General features: G+C 37.3%; 1 protein-coding gene across 8 annotated transcripts in view; it reads left to right on the top strand.

Moving 5' to 3' along the window:
• Positions 1-22,476, top strand: part of TRIM36 (tripartite motif containing 36) — a 70,616-nt gene that overhangs the window by 28,096 nt on the left and 20,044 nt on the right. For 4 of the 8 annotated variants that reach the window (XM_072597200.1, XM_072597201.1, XM_072597203.1 and 1 more), the window contains 3 exons: positions 10,807-11,132; positions 13,628-13,774; positions 17,719-17,814. In XM_072597200.1, the coding sequence (XP_072453301.1) occupies positions 10,807-11,132; positions 13,628-13,774; positions 17,719-17,814 (569 nt within the window). Of the gene's footprint in view, positions 1-10,788; positions 11,133-13,627; positions 13,775-17,718; positions 17,815-22,476 lie in introns of all 8 variants that reach the window. The other 4 variants (XM_072597196.1, XM_072597202.1, XM_072597198.1 and 1 more) reach the window with 1 other exon arrangement.

Here is a 22,476-nt window from a genome sequence, read left to right as displayed (position 1 = left end):
CTCAGTTGGTAACAGTACTTGGAATGGGCCTTGTTTTCAGGGAAGATTTGTAGGATTATTTCTTGTAGGACACTGACTTGACAGATTCTAAGCCACTTTTATTGCTGCTTAAACCAGCTAGTGATAAGACTTAGGGGCTCACAAAACCTAATCACATTAGTCTTCCAGTAAGTAGTTCATATGGCAAAAGTTAGTTCAAATTTTATAGAGCTAATCTTATAAACATCAGAACTATAGAAAATCATATTAAGCTATCTGTAACTCATTTAAAAGTTTGAAGAATTTTAGTCTTTTTTTTTTTTTATTTAACTTTTAACATTCATTTTCACAAAATTTTGGGTTCCAAATTTTCTCCCCTTTTGTCCCCTCCCCCACCCCAAAACACCGAGCATTCTGATTGCCCCTATCACCAATCTGCCCTCTCTTCTATCATCCCTTTCTGCCCTTGTCTCCATCTTCTCTTTTGTCCTCTAGGGCCAAATAACTTTCTATACTCCTTTACCTGTATTTCTTGTTTCCTAGTAGCAAGAACAGTACTCGACAGTTGTTCCTAAATGAGTTCCAACTTCTCTTCCTCCCTCCTTCCCCACCCCTTCCCTTTGGAAGGCAAGTAATTCAACATAGGCCATATCTGTGTAGTTTTGCAAATGACTTCTATAATAGTCGTGTTGTGTAAGACTAATCCTATCCTGTCTCCCATTACTTGTATTCTCTCTTTTGATCCTGTCCCTCCCCATGAGTGTTGACCTCAAATTTCTCCCTCCTCCCCATGCCCTCCCTTCCATCATCCCCCCTACCCTGCTTATCCCCTTATCCCCCACTTTCCTGTATTGTAAGATAGGTTTTCATACCAAAATGAGTGTGCATTTTATTCCTTCCTTTAGTGGAATGTGATGAGAGTAAACTTCATGTTTTTCTCTCACCTCCCCTCTTTTTCCCTCCACTAAAAAGTCTTTTGCTTGCCTTTTTTATGAGAGATAATTTGCCCCATTCCATTTCTCCCTTTCTCCTCCCACTATATTTCTCTCTCACTGCTTGATTTCATTTTTTTAAGATATGATCCCATCCTCTTCAATTCACTCTGTGCACTCTGTCTCTATGTGTGTGTACGTGTGCGTGTGCGTGTGTGTGTGTAATCCCACCCAGTACCCAGATACTGAAAAGTTTCAAACGTTACAAATATTGTCTTTCCATGCAGGAATGTAAACAGTTCAACTTTAGTAAGTCCCTTATGACTTCTCTTTGCTGTTTACCTTTTCATGCTTCTCTTCATTGTTGTGTTTGAAAGTCAACTTTTCTTTTCAGCTCTGGTCTTTTCATCAAGAATGCTTGAAAATCCTCTATTTCATTGAAAGACCAATTTTCCCCCTGAAGTATTATACTCAGTTTTGCTGGGTAGGTGATTCTTGGTTTTAGTCCTAGTTCCTTTGACTTCTGGAATATCCTATTCCACACCCTGTGATCCCTTAATGTAGAAGCTGCTAGATCTTGTGTTATCCTGATTGTATTTCCACAATACTTGCATTGTTTCTTTCTAACTGCTTGAAATATTTTCTCCTTGACCTGGGAACTCTGGAATCTGGCCACAATGTTCCTAGGAGTTTCTCTTTTTGGATCTCTTTCAGGTGGTGATCTGTGGATTCCTTGAATAATTATTTTGCCCTCTGGTTCTAGAATCTCAGGGCAATTTTCCTTGATAATTTCATGAAAGATGATGTCTAGGCTCTTTTTTTGATCATGGCTTTCAGGTAGTCCCATAGTTTTTAAATTGTCTCTCCTGGATCTATTTTCCAGGTCAGTTGTTTTTCCAATGAGATATTTCACATTATCTTCCATTTTTTCGTTCTTTTGGTTTTGTTTTGTGATTTCTTGGTTTCTCATGAGGTCATTAGCCTCTATCTCTTCGATTCTAATTTTGAAAGAACTATTTTCTTCAGTGAGCTTTTGAACCTCCTTTTCTATTTGGTTAATTCTGCTTTTTAAAGCATTCTTCTCCTCATTGGCTTTTTGAACCTCTTTTGCCAGTTGAGTTAGCCTATTTTTCAAGGTGTTATTTTCTTCAGCATTTTTTTGGGTCTCCTTTAGCAGGGTGTGGACCTGTTTTTCATGCTTTTCTTGCATCTCTCTCATTTCTCTTCCCAGTTTTTCCTCCACCTCTCTAACTTGATTTTCAAAATCCTTTTTGAGCTCTTCCATGGCCTGAGCCCATTGAATATTTATTCTGGATGTTTGGCATACAGAAGCCTTGACTTCTGTGTCTTTGCCTGATGGTAAGCATTGTTCTTCCTCATCAGAAAGGAAGGGAGGAAATGCCTGTTCACCAAGAAAGTAACCTTCTATAGTCTTATTTCTTTTCCCTTTTCTGGGCATTTTCCCAGCCAGTGACTTGACTTCTGAGTATTCTTTTCACTCCCACCTCGCCTCCAGTTCAGCCCAGCTAGTGCTTGGGGTCTGAGATTCAAATGCTGCTTCCCAGCCTCAGGGCTTTGGGTGGGGCGGGGCTGCTATTCAGTGTGAGATTAAGTTCAGCTGCTCAGGTGGGGGCAGGGCTGCCTCACAGGGGCTCATATACCTCAGGGGGTTTATGTGGAGACCTTCAACAATGGATCTGGGCTCCTGCCTGCTTGGGGAGCCCTGGTCTGCTCCCGCCTCCGCTGCTGCCTCCTGAGGGGGCCTGAGTTATGGGGGCACCCCACTCCCCTCTCGGCAAGCTGAGAAGACCCTCTCACCAACCTTTGGGGCCCGTGGGTGGAGGGACCTGCGGGGCAGCTGGAGATTTCATTCCTGAAGCCTTCTCGGATCTGTTCCTCTCAGTGCCCACGGCCAAGGCAGGGCTGGGTCCAGGGCACGATGGACCTTTCACGAGAGGTTTTCGGGGCTCTCTGGAACAGAAATCTCCTCCGCTGTGTTGTTCTGTGGCTTCTGCTGCTCCAGAATTTGTTGGGAGTTCTTTTTTACAGATATTTTATGGGCTGTGTGTTCGGAGCTAGCGTATGTGTGTCTTTCTACTCCGCCATCTTGGCTCTGCCCCCGAGTTTTAGTCTTCATATACCATTTCTTTTTTCATTATTTACCTGAAACTTGCATGCATTATGGGTAATGCTAGTTTATAGCATTGATGTAGATAATGCTGTCTATAGACTACAAAAAGAATCATAAAAAAGAATCCTTGAGGATGTGACTTTGTACAGTAAGTCCTTCTGTCTCTTGTTTTTTTACATATATATGTATGTGTATATATATAGATAGATACATATATATAGAGAGAAATGTCAACCTCCCATTGAAGAAGAGTTCCCAGAATAAGATACAATTTTAAAAAAGTTTTAGTAAAAATTTAGTTACAATATTAAAAGCCATTCTTTATTACTGGTAATCTTCCCGTGATATGCTAATGTGAAAATTGGATTTTAATCAAGCAGTGAGGCCATACTGAAGACTTTTTAAAAAATTTACATCCATTTAACCATCTTACGTATACTGAAATGCTTGGGACAAGCAGTCTATTTAATGTATGTGTTTGAATAAATTTAGAAAAATCTTTTTCTAAAGCTAAGTGATTTAGGATTTTGTGACTGTAAAAACTTACTGTTTTTAACAATATAGATCTGATTGGATTGTTCAATACTGATCCAACAATTTGTATGAAATGTAGACACGTACTAAGAGGAGGAAGGGAAATAAATGATCTCTGGCCATTTACTTAGGTCAAGAAACAACTTCTAATGAGTGGTCAGAAGAGATTTTACTTCTATTTATCCCCTTAGACTGGTAAACTGCTGAAATTTTTGTTTTTGTTTGTAAAATCATAAAAATAAGAGAATTACCTGCAGAGAATGATAGCATTTTATTGAAACATCCTTTGTTTTTCCGGAATGTCAAGTTAATGCTTTAATAATCTCATTGAACTTTTGAGTAGGTCGTGATATTTCCCTTGAATGGTGGCTTATTGACTCAACAATAATTTGAATAGTTATATCTAAATTCAAAACTCAGAACAAATAAAATTGCTGTGATACCTCATGTAGTAAATTGTTCTTCTTACAGTTTAAATCAGGGTATAGTTGATTTTCTTGTCACAGTAACAGTGCATAATAAATAATAAACATTTGTCTTCAGTACTTACTAAGTACATATAATACATTTCCAAAGGAATTCAGTCATCATTTTACTTTTCTAATTTAAATATATCTTGATGTAAAAAGTAATCATCTGAAATTAAGAAAAAAAATCACCTTCTGGAGTTTTATATATAAAGAGAACATATGATAGTTCCCTCCTATCCCTGAAACATACTTGCATGTGTTAGCCTGGATATTTTAAAGCATTTCACAATAATTCCAGAGTTAAAAAAAAGAAAAATTTTTTAAACTGGAGTTTGTTGGCTTAAAAATGTAATTTTAACACATACTATTTTGGGTGCATTTTCATAGTCAATAGGGAGTTCGTCATGTAAATCACTTTTATACTACAAGCAAATATGTAAGTTATCTGACATTTTGGCTGTGTTTGTGTTGGAGGAGGAAAATCTCAGTTTCTTGATAAACAGATTCACTATTTTAGAATTTATAAGGCTTGCCTTAGTCACTTACATTCTTGTGGCCCCTTCTTTCACAGAGCTGATACAATTGTATGACCTTGCCAAGATAGAAGATCTAGAGAACCTGTCAAATCCCTAAAGAACTTTGCAGATAATGAGAATTTATAAGGCCTTTGGCATTTTCCCCAACATTGATTGTTATTACTCATTTTAAGGCAAAGTGTGCTCAAGTAAATACTTGACACAATTTTTAACCATAAATCTAGTAAGTGACAGCTCAGATTCCAAATTTCACAACATCCAGATCAAAGTAAGAATTAACCTTCTAGTAATATGTATCACATTATTAATAGCATTTCTTATACCATGGTTTCCCAAAAATCAGAATGCAAAAGATTATTAGCATAATGCTAACACAAAACTATCATGGATTTTTAAAAACATATACACAATAGTCACTAACAGTCAAATAATATTAATCCAGTTGAATATATGTCTGAATTCTTTTTAAAAAATTATTTCACATTCTGGCAGTTGTATCAGGGAAAAGTAAAAACTTTGCATTTAATTGGTACTAAAAAAACTTGTGTTAATTTGCAAAGGAGAGATTCAGTGAAAGAAACTAGTTTTAAAGATAGGCTTGGGATATGTTTTGGAAAAATCGTGAGGGACTGAGGAAGTAGTGAAGGTAGGTGAAGAGCAACAGAGAGTAATTTGGATCCAATTATACTTACAATTCTTATTCTTACAGTCTCATAGCATTTAGCCTTAATGCCAAATTGTAAGTGTATTTTCATATGTCGAGGTCTTATTTACTTAAAGAGAGTCAAATATCACAGCTACAAACAACACATCTCACTATAAATGAAGCTGCATTACAGTTTTGTTTAGGATAAGCTAAAATCAAATCTGGATTTATAGCTACAGATGGTACTTTACAGAATCTCAATTTTACCAAACTCTATTCTAGCATTTCTTCAATTTTTTTGTTCTTTTAACATTATTTTATTGTTTCTTGATGTCTCATTAGCTTTCCACTTGCCCAGTTCTAATTCTGAAGGAATTAATTTTCTTTGGTGAGCTTTTGTACCTCCGTTCTCATTTGGCCTATTTTGCTTTTTAAAGGAGTTCATTAGTGAATTTTTGTTCCTCTTTTACCATTAAGTCACTTCTGTTTTGTTACATTATTTCATGCAAATCTTTACATGTTTTTCTAAAATCTACTTGCTCATCATTTCTTCTTTCTTTTCCAAATTTTTTCTTCTATCTCTTTTTTACTTTTGTTAACTATTCCAGGGATTCTCCATGAGCTCTTGTCCAATTGTCATTTTTCTTTAAGGCTTTTTTGGTAGCTGTTTTCACATTGTTGTCTTCTTCGGAATTTATGTTTTGATCTTCCCTGTCACCATAGTGACTTTTTAAAGTCAGGTTTTTTTTTTCTTTTTTTGCTGATTTTCTAGCCTATTTCTTGACTTTCAACTTTATGTTAAAGTTGGGCTCTACTTGTCTAGGGTTGGTGGGGTACCATCCCAAGTTTCAGGCTTTTTTCATGCTATAGTTTTCAGGACTATTTCTGGCGGTCTACAAGTTTGGAGTGCTTCCAAGGTGGTGTATGATCCTGGGAGAGGTATGGTCACTGCTATCCTGTTATCTACCAAGAAAGGTCCCCTAGTTTCTGCTACTCTACTTGTGAGTGCCCCTTTTTACCTTAGAACTATGACCAGGGCCCCTGCTCCCTTATGATCAACCCCTAACACTCTTCTCTGCCATCAAACTACAACCCAGAGTTATGCATAGGCTATAGAGTTGCCAATCAGTGCCTGCTATACCCAGTGCTTGCAAAGGCTCCCCTATAATCTCTTTCTGACCTCCTTATCATCTCTGGACTAAGAGGTCCTGAAGCTGCTTCTGTGGCTGCTGTTAGCACCCCGTATGTGTGGGTTCTGGACAAACCTCCACTCCAATGACACAGACTTCTGCTGACCTCTCAGGTTTTCTTGGGACAGAAAAACACCTTACTCTGACTTTTTGTGGACTTTGGTTTTCCAAAATTTTTTGAGGCATCATCTTAAAGTTGTTTGGAGGGGGATATCGGCAGAGTTCAGTTGGGTTGCTGTCCCTAATCCTCCATCTTCAGCTTTGAAACTCTTTGCAAAAAAGATGCCTACTTTTTTCCTGCTTGTTCTAAAAATGTATCTCCCGTTGAAAGTTAAGGAAAGGATCTGTAGAAATCCCTGTTTATTAAGAAATATCAGTGTTACAACAATTACAGATGTTACGGAGAGCTGATTTGGGTATGAAGTTTCAACAATTAACCTAAGCATATACAGTATTTCAAAATCAGAAGATCCTGTCAAGGATGATGAATTTCAGCCATTACTGCAGTCCATATTTTTTTTATTTTTTTTTTTACAGAATTTTACTAGACCACAGTTCCCATACAGGGCTTATATTCAACCAGGAATAATTTTGTTCTCCAATCTTCAGGCAGTTGCCACAAACCAGACCAGAATTATTGCAATCTGAGTAATCCCATAATGATCTCTGACTTCTCTAGGTGGATTGAGGTTTATATCCTCAGTTCTAAACCAGACCAGATGGAGAGGGTAGCTAAGACAGTACCGTAATTATAAATAGTAAAGAACCAAATAATGCAAAAAAAAAAAAAATAACCTGTCTATATAATTTTTCCTTTTTATCTCAAGATAAAAATCTGCCTTATGGTAGAGAGTCACTGGTCTGGAAAACTTGTTCTTGATTTTCCCCCATCTGGAATTGTCACTAATAAATAAAAATTATCCAAGTGTCCATTAATGAGGTACTTTTGTCAATCACTGATTAACAGTGCAGAGATAATTAGCTGTAGTTTCATTATGATGCTCACAGTGTAGGCTCAATTGATCGTATGCAAGAGTCAGTGAACCCAGAGTATGAGCTTCAGCAATCTTGTCTAGAAAGTGAATGTGTTAAACAGCATAGAAAAACGGGAATTTTGCCAAAAGCAGAAGAGATAGATGAGCATATGTGTCTAGAAACAAGTAACAGAACGCCTTCCAGGTGGTCAGAACTGGAGGTGTACCTTGTTTCCTGACTTGGGTTCTGCTGGTGCTATGACCGAGCTTTGAGGAGCGATGTCTGGAAGCTCGAAACAGAGAGCAGGTGGGAAGAAGGAGGAACCAGAATTTCTTTCTCATCACAGTCGTTCTCATAGCATGGTGGCAGCAAGAAGCCTGAGCCAGAAATTCCTTTTTCACTGTGCAGAATGTGCAGTAAGACATAGTAATATTAGGTCTAGAATTCTCAGTGTAGTTAGATACTTAATTTGTTTTCACTTGAGTTAATTTCTTAGTGTCCAAATTACTGTTAACTGTTAAAATTGGGCAAGAGTGTTACGTCTTAATTTCAACAAAATTAAGTATCTTTTGTGTCTTGTTAACTTACTTGTGCAGTGTGCACAAATGAAAATGAGAAATGAGTGGTCATTGCCCTCAAAGGATTTAATCTAATAGAGGAGATTAATAACTCACCTTTGTAATATTGCATTAAGGTTTATTATGAAATTTGTTACCATCCTGTTTAGAGTACCGTGATAATTTCCAAAAGGAAGTAATAGTGGAGATTTCCATGTAGAATTATTGCTCTTTTGCTTTTTCCATATTCTTTTCAGTCTAAATATCATTTAATTTTGTTTTTCACTATATCATTAGTACAAGATATTACAGGTATTCTTAATAAAACATATGATATTCTCCCAGAAGTCAGTCCATCCCCTTCAAACCAAATTAGGAAAGAAAGTTAGAATGTATGGGTGTGTCTCTGTGTGTATATAATTTTTTGATTGAACTATTGCCCAATTTTATTGGAACTATTTCCTAAATGCTTTTAGATGAACTTTGCTGTTTTTAGGGTCCTGAATGTGGGATTTAGTATGCTTATTTTTATTTCTGAATTATTAAATACATAGTAGAAATAAGATTGCTAAAATAAATTATGATGGAAAATTATTTTCAAAAAATTTAAGTGATATTTAGAAAACTACTGAAAATGTTTAAATCAAAGTTACCTGAGAAATTGTTACTATATCTTGACATCAAACATGTTTTTCACTTATTGACCAGTGCTTTAAACATTTTTCTCAACTATGCTATTTTATTTTATAAAATGCTAGTTTGGTGCTACAATCTGTAATTTTGGATGACAAAAGAACTAGACACAATAGGAGAGGTTTATGGAAAAGGAATGATACACGTTAATAATAAATTGTTACTTTTTTGAACTTGGAGTGAAATAAAAGTATAATGTCCTGAGTGCACATGTATGATTTCATTATCATAACTTTTCCAATTACTTTCTTACTAATTTTCTAGTGACACAGTTTGTAGGAAATTGATTATTTTGGAGGAATCCTCTTCCCATGTGTAACTTGAATCTGACTGCAGCATGAAGACATTTAACACAACTACTCTAATTTAAATGCAGCATTTAATTTTTTAAAATTCGTCATTGGTCATTTGAGTAAGACCAATTAATTTTCCAGTTTACATTCAAAACTTTCAGCTTTAGCAGGTAATAGTTTAAAGCTATTCATTTTGCACAGTTATCCATTTAATTTTCATTTGTGATTTACTTTACGTGGTAAAACTGGGAAACTAGAAATGCATTTCTTGTTCTATTCCTTGAAACTGAACCACTGCACCATAAATAATATTTTCACTCTTGTGTTGTTTTAAAGTGCATTTATTGCTTGTTTTATTACTTTGATACATTATGAAGCATCTTTGAATGAATGCCTTTCTCTGCCTTTAATTTTTTAGATTTTTTTCTCACATTTTTAAAAAGTTGTCATCATTTTGAAATAACATCACTCAAATTATTAAGTATTTATATAGTTTTATGTAAACTATTTCAGTACAGTTGGTTTCCTTTGTAATTCTATATATTTTATTTTATGTTCTTAAAAATATTATTTTGAGAAACAGTTTGTAGCGTCATCAAACTGCCAAAAGGGGTCCATGGCACAAAAAAAGGTTTAGAAACTCTTGACTTTAGAACAACCCTTGCCCCCCCCCCCTTATTTTAGGATTTTAAAGCCAAGTTCTCTGACCCCAAATCCAGAGCTCTTTCCATTAATAGTGTTCCTATGAAATGTTGGGAACTGGGAGGTTCTATTCCATGTTTTCCATATTTTTTGACATTTAAAAAATTTCATTTGTAAAATTCTTTTTTTAAGCTCATAAGAAAATATTTTGTGGCCTTTGTTAAAATTAATAACTTCTATGACTGTGAATCTATTATACAACCTTCAGTAGATTGTACTTTAAAACTAGAATGTTACCTACTGAAATTTCATCAATAATCTTATTGGCTAATGAATGGGAGTCAGTACTTAATTGTATATTAGGAATTCTGAACTAGCATAGGACTATTTTAGGATGTTTTGGGGATCACTACAATGACCATTAATGGGTACTCCTTTGATATTCCTGAATTGCTTTCAAAGCCAAAGCTGGTGGGATTCTGGACAAATAGGGGAATACGCAGTAGGCGTGCTGCAGCTACTTTCTGGAATTTTCTGTTATGGGGCTGCATGTACAACCAAGTAAGGCTCTATTTTTACATGGCTATATATTTATGTGGTAGATTTTGTGTGTGTGTGTGTGTGTGTGTGTGTGTGTGTGTGTGAGAGAGAGAGAGAGAGAGAGAAAGAAAGAGAGAGCACGAGAGAGAGAGCGAGAGAGCGCTGAGGACTTCATTCAGTCATTAAACATTTATTCAGTGTCTACTTTGTGCCAGGGACTGTGCTAAATGCTGGGGGTACAAAAAGAGGCAGAAGACCATCTGTGCCCTCAAGGAGCCTTACAACCCAGTGGAAACAGTATGCAAACAAATATATACAAAACACGCTGCATACAGTATATACAGCGTATACAAGACTTGTGAAGTTTATTCAGCATTACCAAAAATGTTTATCAGGATCCTTCTGTGAGGATATTTCAAGTGCTCTGCCTTGACTCCTTAAGAAGTATTTCAGAAACGACAGGTGTTTTTTGTATTTGATCTTTTGTATAGCAGGAAGGTTGAAAAGAAAGATTTTTTTTAAGTTTGCGTAATCTGCCTTGACTTATATATGTTGTTCTTCTTGTGTTTGGCGTATTCAGCGCACATGCGCCTTTCTTTGTTCTTGCAACCTTTTTCATTCTGTGTTTTGTTATTCTAATCATGTTCCCATTGCTGAAACTAAACATTAGGAATGATCAATTATTCAGGCTGGAAACGCAGCTCATTGACTCCTAGGACGACCACTTTTCCTTGCCCTGGTTGTGAGCATGATATTGACCTGGGAGAGCGTGGCATCAATGGTTTGTTTCGAAATTTCACTTTGGAAACGATTGTGGAAAGATATCGACAGGCAGCTAGGGCAGCTACAGCCATTATGTGTGACCTCTGCAAACCTCCACCTCAAGAATCCACTAAAAGTTGCATGGACTGCAGTGCAAGCTACTGTAATGAATGCTTCAAAATATATCATCCTTGGGGCACTGTAAAAGCTCAACATGAGTATGTAGGCCCAACCACTAATTTTAGACCCAAGGTAAGTGGGATTTTGATGGAGGTGGGGGGAATAACATAATAAATTGCAGCATTAATCAGTTTTTCGGTGTCTATTTTAACAAGGATATGTCATATCCTCAGTGTAGGGATTGGGATTTGGGACTGGAAACATTTAGAGCCTTTTTTTGGGTATAGTTGTGACTACAGGGGAATTAAGAGTGACTAGTCATAAGTTTTAGTTTTTGCATGGCTCATAGGTGCATAGCATAAATAGGTCTAGAAATGACAGGGATGGATGAGGAAACTGAGGCACAGACAGGTGCAAACACTTGTTCACTGTCATACAACTAGTAGTGTAGGACATAGGGTTTGAACCCAGGTCTTCCCAACTCCAAGTCCAGCTCGAATCACAGCACACTGTCTGATTTCAAGTGAGTGACATAAAGCTTCATTAAGCCCGTTATCATTATAATAACAACTGAAATTTGTATAATTATTTAAAATGTTATATAACTTGCTGTTTAGAACAATCCTGTGAGCTAGGTAGTATAGTATCCATTTACAAAGAAAACAGAAGCTTAGTCAGCATCACCTTCTATATGAAAACTTTGCTCCTCTTTCCAACCGCTCCCTTTCTTACCTTGTATTTATTTGGAATTATTCTGTTTATATTCTGTATATACTTATTATGTACTTATTTTCTCCTGAGTATGTAAGTTCCTTGAGAATAGGGATTTTTCATTCTTTGTATTTGTGACCCCAATACTCAGCACAGTACCTGGCACAGAATAGGTACTTAATAAATGTTTGTTTGTTGATTGATTGATGTGTGCAAAAGATTTAGTAAGTGATAGAGTCTGGATTAGAATCCAGGTAGTCTCTCCAGTCCAGTGCTTTTTATATCTAAACCTATTACCTTTATTGGTGTAATTGTTGCTGAAGTATTTAAGGGTATGTATACATGCATACAACATGTATGTGTATATACATACATATATGTGTATGTGTGTTTATATATATGTATGTTCATCTATAATGGTGTGCATATGTATAATTAAAATTATATATTTGGAACCTGACAGAGGTACTGAAATTGTCCTTTAAATTATGGGGCACATGAAAATTTACTTTGAATAACGTAGGGGGAATAGATTTTTAAAAAAAAACCTGACAAGCTTTGCTTTCAAATTAATCAAGCTGTTTTACTTAAAAAACCAATAACCCCACTCCCAAACCCACATTTGGGCAGTAATAGATCTGTTACCACTTTGGACTAAATCCGGTAAAATTAATTTGTCATTCAATGGTTGACAAGCATTTGTTAAGCCTTTAACAGAGCACTGCTCCAGGTGTTTGGGATTCAAATACAAAGAATGAAACAGATACTACTGTTCTGGGCCTTCACCTGAAAATGGAGGTGGAGATTCTAGTAAGAATGAGTCAATCAGAGGTAGAAGCCACAAGAGTGAAGCTAAGTCCAGGTGTGGACAGAGCTTTCAAGATGAAGTTTCTTGGGGATTGAAGACAAAGTCTGGGAGAATCAGGAGTGCAGGAAATATGTTGTCTTCTTTGCAAGTTCCTTTCCTCAAGTATTTTAACATTATATAGCTAAGGGGTTCCCATTTTAAAAGTTTTATTGTATGTCAAACTGAAATTTTAATTGTTGCCCATTTATTCATAATTTTAGATTTTCTTTGTTCTGTTTAAAAAATAGGTTCACGTATTTTGAAAGTGAAGTTTTAATCAGCAGTACTTAGAAAGGAACTTTGGAAGGCTGAGGACTTTCTAGTTAGATGCATTCTGTCCCCTCCAATTTACACTTTACCACTTTAAATTTGAGTAGTTTATTGTGATTGTGTCTGTTTTAAAAAAAGGGTGTGGCAGTTAAGATTAATAATTCTAGATTATATTAAATTATTTCTATTATATTTTAAATTACAGTGGTTTTAACTTGGTGAAAATGTGCTGATCAAGGACAGTTTGGGTCTGTTAACTGGTTTATTTAAATAAGACTTTTTTTCTAATCAAGAATACAAATATTTATATAGAAAACACACCTGTGACTGAACTTTCATCAACCTCTCTTAATTTCAAGTAGCTTCTAAATAATCTGTTCATTTATTTACCTGAAAATAAAAGAATTATTCTAAGTTATTAATGATTCTCTGCCTTTTGTGAGAGGTAATAGAGAATAGTAGATAAAAATGCTAGTCTTGGAACCAGGAGACACCTGGGTTTGACATATATTGTTTGTGCTCCTTGGGCAAGTCAGTGAACCTTTCAGTGAAGAGAAGGTGTTGACCTACTTTGGTAGAGGGAATCTCCTTATCTGGGAGTTCCTTATATCAGTGAAATCGTAGGTCTGTGTATGGATTTTGTGAGGATCAAGTCAAATGATAGCTTTATAAAACTTAAAGCAATGTGCGTAAATAGCAGCTGCAATTTTGTTTGGGTTTTATAATGTTTTTGCTTCTTTTAATTTAGGTAATTTTAGATAGCCTTTCTCAAAGTTTATGCTTCCTTTTTCCTCAACAGATTTTAATGTGCCCAGAACATGAAATGGAGAGAGTGAACATGTACTGTGAATTATGTAGAAGACCAGTTTGCCATCTGTGTAAGTTGGGTGGTAATCATTCAAATCATCGGGTAACCACCATTAGCAGTGCCTATAAAACCTTAAAGGTAGGTCTTGACTCTTGAATGAATGAATGAATGAAAAAAAGTGTTAAGTGCCAACACTATGCTAAATGTTGATGATACAAATAGTCACAACCCCAACTATTTTGTTCTTCAAAATATAATGTTCGAAGACTTACAGTCTTTTAGTATAGCACCTGCTAAGTCTTGTGTTATCCTGATTGTAGCTCCACAGTGTGTAACTTTTTTTACCTTACTGCTTATAATATTTTCTCCTTAACCTGGTAGTTGTGAAACTTGGCTGTGATAATCCTGTAAGTTTTCATCCTGGGATCTCTTTCAGGTGGTGATCAGTGGATTTTTTCTATTTTTATTTTACCTTCTTGTTCTAGAACTTTAGGAAATTTTCCTTAATAATTCCTTGTAATATTATATCTAACTTTCAGGTGGTTCAGCAATTCACATGTTGTCTTTCCTCAATCTGTTCTCCAGATCAGTTGTTTTTCTAAGGAAATGTTTACATTTTCTTCTCTTTTTTTAGTCTTTTGATTTTGTTTTGTTATTTCTTGGTATCTTATAACATCATTAGCTTCCCCTTGCCCAATTCCTGTTTTCAAGGTGTTATTTTCTTCCATATGTTTTTTGATATTTTTTTTCCCAGTTGGTTGGCTTTCTTTTTCATAATTTTCTTGATTTTCTTGGATTGTTTTTTTTTTTCCCCTAATTTTTCCTCAGTCTCTTTTATTTGATGAATTCTTTTTGGGCTTGTGACCATTTGACATTTCTCTTTAAAGCTGAAGATAACTTTTTAAACTTTGCTATCTTATTCTGAATAAGATCTTTTCTATTCTCATAGCTTTCTACAGTCAGGCTCTTTCTCCTTTGCTTACTCATCTTTATTTTTATTTTGTTTTATTTTATTTTTAGCATCTTAGGTTCAGGTTTTAGTCCAGAGGTGTGGGGAATGATGTCCGAGGCCTCAGGTCCTTCTTACTTTTATTTTCTGAGCTCCATTGGAGGCCCAATCTTGATCACTCCTCTCAACTCTTAAGGCATGGCTAGGTCCCCCGGTCATACTGTTCCACAAATGTTCTTGCTCCATAGGCCTGCAAACATTAATTCTCACCTCTGTCCTCGAAATGAAAAACCAGAGATTCTGCTCTCTTACAAGTACCCACATCCAACAGGGTCCCTATTCCTCTGCTTCCTCATTAACTGGGCTCCTCTTCACCTATAGCTACAGCCCAGGACGACATCTGGTCAGCAAAACTGGACCTGGTGTCCAGAGATGGGGGTGGGGGGGCCCTTCAGTCTTCCCCTGTTCAGCTGTCTGACTCTCCACCCTGTCTGTGAAGTGAAAGTTCCTGAGGCAGAGGCTGCTTCCCAGACCCAGCTGTCCTCAGGGCTTGTTGTTCTTTATTCACTGGAGTTTGCCTGGAAGTGTTTGCCCTTCAGGAGAACCAAACCTGTGCCCCTGAAGGTCCAGGCTTTCCTTAGGTCCTCTCAAGTTATCTTAGGAGGACAGCTGTTTTACCCTAACTTTTATTTATTTTTCCACTTTAGCCTGGTATTTTCTGTTGTACTCCACCATCTTCAGACACTGCATACTCTTTCTGGCTTTTTATGACATTACTTTCTCTGCTTAACTGTTACTTTCGGCTTCCTTTGCTGGCTTATCATCCTTAAGCCACCTGACTATGGAGTTCTCCAGCACCATCCAATTGGTGAGAGCTCATTGGCTCTCATAGGTCATCCCTGTGGTGTTGACTTCTTGGTATATCCAGGCTATTTCTCTCCTGAGCTTCTGTCCCATGTCACTATACTTGCCATTTCAAACTGGATGTCCCATAGATATTTCAAAATCAATATGTCTATAACACAACTCATTATCATTTACCCAGAATTTGTCCCTCTTCCTTAACTTTACTATTTCTGTCAAGGACAGCACTCTACTAGATTTACAGCTGTTGTGTTCTCAAATCCTTACTTTCCCTTCCTCCACCTATCCATTCCTGTTGCCAAATCTTGCCTATTCTGTAAGATCTCTAGTATTCATTCTCTTCTCTTTCATCACAAAGCATCACTTTGGACTATAACAATAGTCTCCTAGTTGGTCTCCCTGCTTCAAGTCTCTCCCCACTCTAATTCGTACTTTATACAGCTGCCAGAATGGTTTTTCTTAAGTACAGGTATGATAATGTCACTCCTTTAAGTACATTTCAGTGACTCCCTTTTGCCATTAGACATTTCAAACTCAACATGTATAAAATTAAACTAATCTTTTCTTCCAAATTCACCTCTTTTGAGAGCACCCCTATCCTTCTAGTTGCCAAGGTTCAAAATCCTGATGTTATCCTCTACTTCTCACTCATTCACCCCACATATCAAATATTACTGTTTCTACCTTCCTATTTTGTGTCTAGTCATACACCCACCATCCTCATTCAGTCACTCATAACCTCTTGCTAGGAATCTTGCAGTAGCTTCCTACTTTATCTCCTTGCTTCAGGTCTTTACCATCTCTAATAAATAGTTTACACAGCTGTCAGACTGATTTTCCTAAAGCACAAATCTGGCCATGTTACCCTATTATTCAAACTCCAATGGTTTAACAGCCTCACTTTTTTCTTTTTTTCCAGTCTTATTGCACATTACTTGCAACACTGGTCCAGTGAAATTGACTTTTGGGCTGTTCTTTGTATATGTTCTCTATCTGGGCCTTTTTCCCCATGCCTAAAATATACTTTCTCCTAATCTCCATCTGTTAGAATCGCTAGTTTCCTTCAAGAATCAACTCAAGTGCCACTTTCTACATGAGGTCTTTCCTAACCACCCCAGTTCACATATCTCTAGCTCATAGTGCCTTCTTCACAAAATCCTACTATATCTATTTTTTATACTACTCACTTTCAGGGAATTCTCTAATTTAAGTATTCACAGGTTGCTGGTTGGGTCACCATGTTGAGGGGAGGGATGGACAAGAGTGGTGGTGGTGTGGTAATAATGAGTCTGTAAAAATAAAAGCTCATGAGCTCCCACCAATGCATTTATTTTTAATAGTCAGCTGGTAGATAAAATGAGCTCAAAGCAATTCAGCTTAATAAGATGTCAGCTTTTGAACAGAAGGTTCAAAAACTTCCCCCATAAACCTGGGGCACAGTTATCTACAAATACGTATTATATACACACACACATTGTGGGAAGAGTAGGCATATACATAAGGTATATTGACAGTGAGGCACCTCTGTAGAGAACATGACCAAGGCAGTACACAGTTCCAGCATACTAGGGCCCCAGTTTCTTTTATATTTTCTTTGGCTCTCCTTATTCTTCATAGCTAGACTCGTCTGTTAGGGCTAGTTCCGTGTTGAATCCATAGGTGGCTACCATCATTTCTTCCAGAGGCACTCTCCTCCCAGCTGCCTCTGCTGACTCTCTGTCTTTAGAGACTGTATCCTCTTCTTTTTGGCCATCTGGGACATGACTTGTCCTCAGTTCTTCATACTTCATTAAGGGGTAACAAAATTAGAACCCTTCTTTGTACATTCTTTAGAACATTAGCACCTTTTTGTCTCTGTTTCCTGTTCTTTTTATTCAACTGAGACAGGAGGTTAAATCAGTTGCTTAACAGAGGTGAGGAACCTGCAGCCTTGAGGCCACATGTGACCTTCTAGGTCCTTGGGTGTGGCCTTTTGACTGAGTTCAAGTTTTGCAAAACAAATCCATTTATAAAGTGGGTTTGTTCTGTGAAGTTTGGACTCAGTCAAAGGGCCACACTTAAGGTCCTAGGACTGTTGGTTTTTTAAATATCTATGTGTATTCAGGGCAGTGACAGATTTTAATAGGTGAATAGTTGACTTTTATTAGCCATATAATATAGACTCCCAGGAAAAGGTAAATAGATTATAACCTGTTTTCTTTTATCTCTAAGACATTTTAATTACACTTTTAAAGTTTTGTTAATTTGCAGTTCATTTATATTTTAACAGGAAAAGCTTTCAAAGGACATTGATTACCTTATTGGCAAGGAGGGCCAAGTTAGAAGCCAGATATCAGAATTGAACTTGCTAATGAAAGAAACAGAGGTAAGTTTTAAACTATTTTTGGCATCTTATTTGGAAAATGGAGTTTGATTGTACCTTTTCCAATGAACTTATAACCTCTCCCCCACAAATAGCATTTTGAAATATAATAGAAGTGATCAGTATAGTTTATTTACAAAACTACAAATGTTGTTTTTGCATCTGTTGTATAGTACATTTTCCTTTAAAAAAATGTGATTTCTTCTTTGAGATATGAACAGTCTATACTGATCTCTGCCTATTAAGAACAGGCTGAATACAGGGATAAAATGACAGATAGTTATATGGGATAACAGTTGATATGGTGCCCTAATGAATACTGTACTTACTCTATCTATCTCAGTTATACTCATCATGAGTTATTGAAAAGTTAAACTTACTTTAAAGTATAGTTTTAATTTTTATATATTTATCTAATTTCCCAAACTAGATGTATAAGTCCATGAAGGCAAATAGTGTATTATAATTTTTGTATGCACCAAACACCTAGCATATTACTTTTTAAGTGGCATGTTATTTTCTTTTGTTTCACTTTTAAAGCCTTTTAAGTATTTCCACCTCCACATTGGATGTTTCAAATTGAATATACAGCAGTCATGTCAGGCCCAGTATGTCCTAGACTGAACTAATTATGTTTCCTTTAAATCCACCCCTCTTCCAGACTTTCTTGTTTCTGTCCCAAAGGTACCTCCCTTCTTCTAGATTTGTAAGGTAGGAGTTAAACTTGACTCCTCAACTCTTCTTCCCCACTGTGTGCTTAATCTGTTAACACATCTTCCCTATTTCTACCCAAACACTTGCATCATTCTCTTCTCTCTACTTAGATGACCACCATACCTTAATTTAGGTTGTCAGTACCTTTTGCTTGGACTGACATAATAGCTTCATAATTGATCTCCCTGCGTTATGTCTCTCCTCTCTACAATCCGTTCTTCATGTAGTGGCCAAAACTATTTTCCTGACATGTAAATCTGACCATGTTACTCTTTTCCTCAGTATATGCCTTTGGATTTTAAAGCCCTTCACAGCCTGTTGCTAAACTGTCTTTCCAACTTTAATTATACATTATTCCCCTTTTAGAATGCCATGGTTCAGTCAAATTGTCCTGCTTACTATTCCCTCTCATTACACTCTGATCTTCTATGTCTACAACTTTGCATTAGCTGATCTCCATGCCCTTCTCACCTCTGCCTTTTAGAATCCTTTATTTCCTTGGGAATTATGCTCATGCATCACCCTCTACATGAAATCTTTCCTGATTCCTCCAGCTGCTTGTTCCCTTTCTCCACCACAAGCCTCTTTTTACTGTGCATTTATCTTGTGTGTTTTGTAAATGCTTATGTATGTATGTGTTTTCTCTTTAAATAGAATGCAAGATACCTGAGAGAAGAGATTATACAGTTTTTGTCTTTGTATTTTCAGTGCCTTGTTCTTTGTCTGGAAGACAGCTGTCAGTCAATCCACGAGCATTTATTAAGTATCTACTGTCTGCCATGCATAGCAGTAATCAGTGAGAATACCAAAAGGCAAAAGACAGGACCTGCCCTTCAAGGAGCTCACAATCTAATGGGGCTAAACTAGCAAGTGTATATACAAACAAGCTATAGACAGGATAAATAGGAAATATTTAGTAAAGATAAGGCACTAAAGGAGAAAGAGACTTCTTGTAGGAAATGAGAATCTAGCTGGGACTTGAAGGAAGGCAGGAAAGTCAAAAGGCAGAGATGAGGAGGAGGAGCATTTGGGGTATAGGAGATAGCTACAGAAAAATGCCTAGAGCCAAGAGATGGGAGTGATTTGTTCAAGGAACAATTTAGGAGGCCAGTGTCACTGGATTGAGGAATATGTTGAGAGGAGGAGGAGGGAGGGTAATGTGTAAGAAGACTAGAAAGGGATGGGGCACCCTAGGCTGTGAAAGGCTTTGAATGCCAAGCATGTGTTCTACAGTTGACAGGAAGCCATCGGAGTTTCTTGAGTTAGGAGGGTGACATGATTGGACTTATGCTTTAGGTAAATACTTTGGTAGCTGAATGGAGGATGGACTGCAGTAGGGAGAGACTAAAGACAAGCAGATCCTCCCCTCCCCCAAGCAGGCTAGTGCAGTAGTCCTATTGTGAGGAGATGAGGACCTCTATCAGAGTGTGGCAGTGTGAGAGAAGAGAAGGGAGTATATTAGAGATAGATTCCATGAAAATTGAAACAAGACTTGGCCAATGGTTGGATATTGGGAGGGGTGGGGTGAAAGAGGGTGAGGATTTAAGAATCACCAAAGAGCCTGGGTGATGGAGAGTGGTGGTCTCCACAGTTAATATTAAAATTATGAAGAGGGGAATGTTTGGGGGTGGGGATATTGAATTCAGTTTTACACATGATGAGTTTAAGATGTCCGTGGGACTTCACAGGCAGTTGGAGATGTAAGACTGGAAGCCAGTGGAGAGGTTAGGGTTGGATAAGTAGATTTGGGAATCATCAGCTTAGGGATGGTAATTGAGTTTGTAGGAGGTGATAAGATAACCAAGTGAAGTAGTATGGGGAGAGAAAAGAAGACCCAGGATAGAGTCCTGTAGGACATCCATGATTAGTGGGCAGACCTGGATAAAGATCCAGGAAAGGAGATAGAGGAGGAGTCAACATGTAGGAGGTGAATCATGAGACAGTAGAATCCCCAAAACCTAGAGAAAGTATCACAGAGAAAAGGGTAATCCATAGAGTCAAAGGCTACAGAGAGGTTTTAAAAAAGGATGAAGACTGGGAAAAGGGCATTGGATGTGGCAGTTAGGAGATCACTTTGGAGACAGCAATATCAGCTGAATGATATGGTTAGAAGCCAGATTGTAAAGTGTTAAGAAAAGAGCCAAAAGAAAGTAGTGGTGCTAGTGTAGACAGCCTTTTCAAGGAGTTCAGTCACAAAAGGCAGAAGAGATGTGGGATGATAGCAAGCTCAACTGAGAATTTTTTAAGGATGTAGGAGACATGGGCATGTTTGTAGTTAGTAACCCATCTACTGACAAGTACATAGGAAAAGACTGAAGATACGTAAGAGAATGAGGATGATGGAGGTGACAGTCTGTTGGAGTAGAAGGGATAGAAGGGGATCATTTATACAGGTAGAGGGGTTTGCCTTGTCAAAGAGAAAGGCCACTTGTTCATGTGAGACAGGGGTGAAAGAGGAGATAGCAGCAGAAACTATCTGAATAGCAAAATGAGGAGGTGGGGAAAAGAGGGAGTTTTTGCCAAATAAATGCCTCAATTTTTTCAGTAAAATATGAGGTGAGGTTCTCAATTGAGAGGGTAGGAGCATGGGTAGAAGAAAGTTTGAGGAAATATGTAAAGGTTTGTAAGAACAGCTATGATGAATGGGATAGTGAGCTAATTAGGGAGGTGTGAAAAGATTGCCAGTAGTGTGAGGGCCTAGTTGGGTTTTTTATATACATAAATTTGCAGTGAATCCACTCGGAGTGGTTGTGTAATTTTATCCTCCTTCATTCAGCAGCCTTTGTAGGAGCAAAGATGGCAGATGGTAGGAATTATCGAAAGTTGAGGCTTGGTAGGATACGACTGGTGATATGATAAGGAGGCAGGGGACTTGATGTTAGAGGATAACATAGATTTGAACTGGTTCATTAGAAGGCTAAGATGGGGAAAGTAGGAGAGTGTGGCTAGTGCAGGAGACAGCCTGGGAGAGAGCTGAGGATTCAGAGGGATTGGATGAGAACTAGGATTTGGTTATTGGGAGGCAGAGGAAGAGGTGGAAAGCCGGTAGATGACATATTAAATGCTTAGTGGTCGATTGTATATGTCATGTATTCAATAAATATTTTATTAAATGACCTTTTACCACACTGATTTTTTTGTTTCTGGTTACAATGAGTTAGTCCACTCTTACATGCTCTGTTCTACTGTAGAGAAATTCATCAACCAAGAGATTGAAGTGCAGAGAATTATTTAACCTCTCTGTACCTTTGATTTAACTGCTTTTGTAGGCTATATTAGTAAGGATTTTTTACATAACAAGAATTTATTTTTTTACCCTCATTAGTAATTATAAAATCAAGTCTTTTACATAAAGTGGGAGATAATAACACTTGTTATATGAAGTGGGAGATAATATTTAAGTTGTTGTAGCCTTTAGCTTTTTAAGTACCTTTCCTTCTCAGTTTTCTTAGCTGGATCCTCATCCTGGTCATACGTTCTTCTCCTTCTGTACTACTTCACTTGGTGATCTCCTTAGTTCCCATGGTTTAAATGGTCATATCTATCTGTATTGATTCTCAGATTGGCTTATCCAACCCTAATCTTTCTGCTGGTTTCCAGCCTCCCATCTTGAGCTGTTTATTAGCCATCTCAAACTGGAAGTCCTGTAGACATCTTAAACTTCAACATGTCCAAAAATGAACTCGTTTTCTTTCCCCCTAAAACCTCTCCCCTTCCAAATTTCCCTATTACTGTTTAGGGCACCATTATCCTTCTAGTCCTCCCGCTTCTCAACCTTGGGGTCATCTTTGACTCCTCACTTTCCCTTATGTCCCTTGTCAAATTCATTGCCAAGGCCTGTCAAGATCCCTTTTGCCCTCCTCTGATGCTGCGGCTACCCTGGTGCAGGCCCTCATCACCTCTTTGTTTGGACTATTGCAGTAGTCCATCCAGCTCTGGAATGCTCTAGAC

This window comes from Notamacropus eugenii, chromosome 3, assembly GCF_028372415.1.
Source record: "Notamacropus eugenii isolate mMacEug1 chromosome 3, mMacEug1.pri_v2, whole genome shotgun sequence".
Taxonomy (NCBI): Eukaryota; Metazoa; Chordata; class Mammalia; order Diprotodontia; family Macropodidae; genus Notamacropus; species Notamacropus eugenii.
Note: the sequence above shows the minus strand (reverse complement) of the source record. Positions and strands in the feature narration are given on the sequence as shown.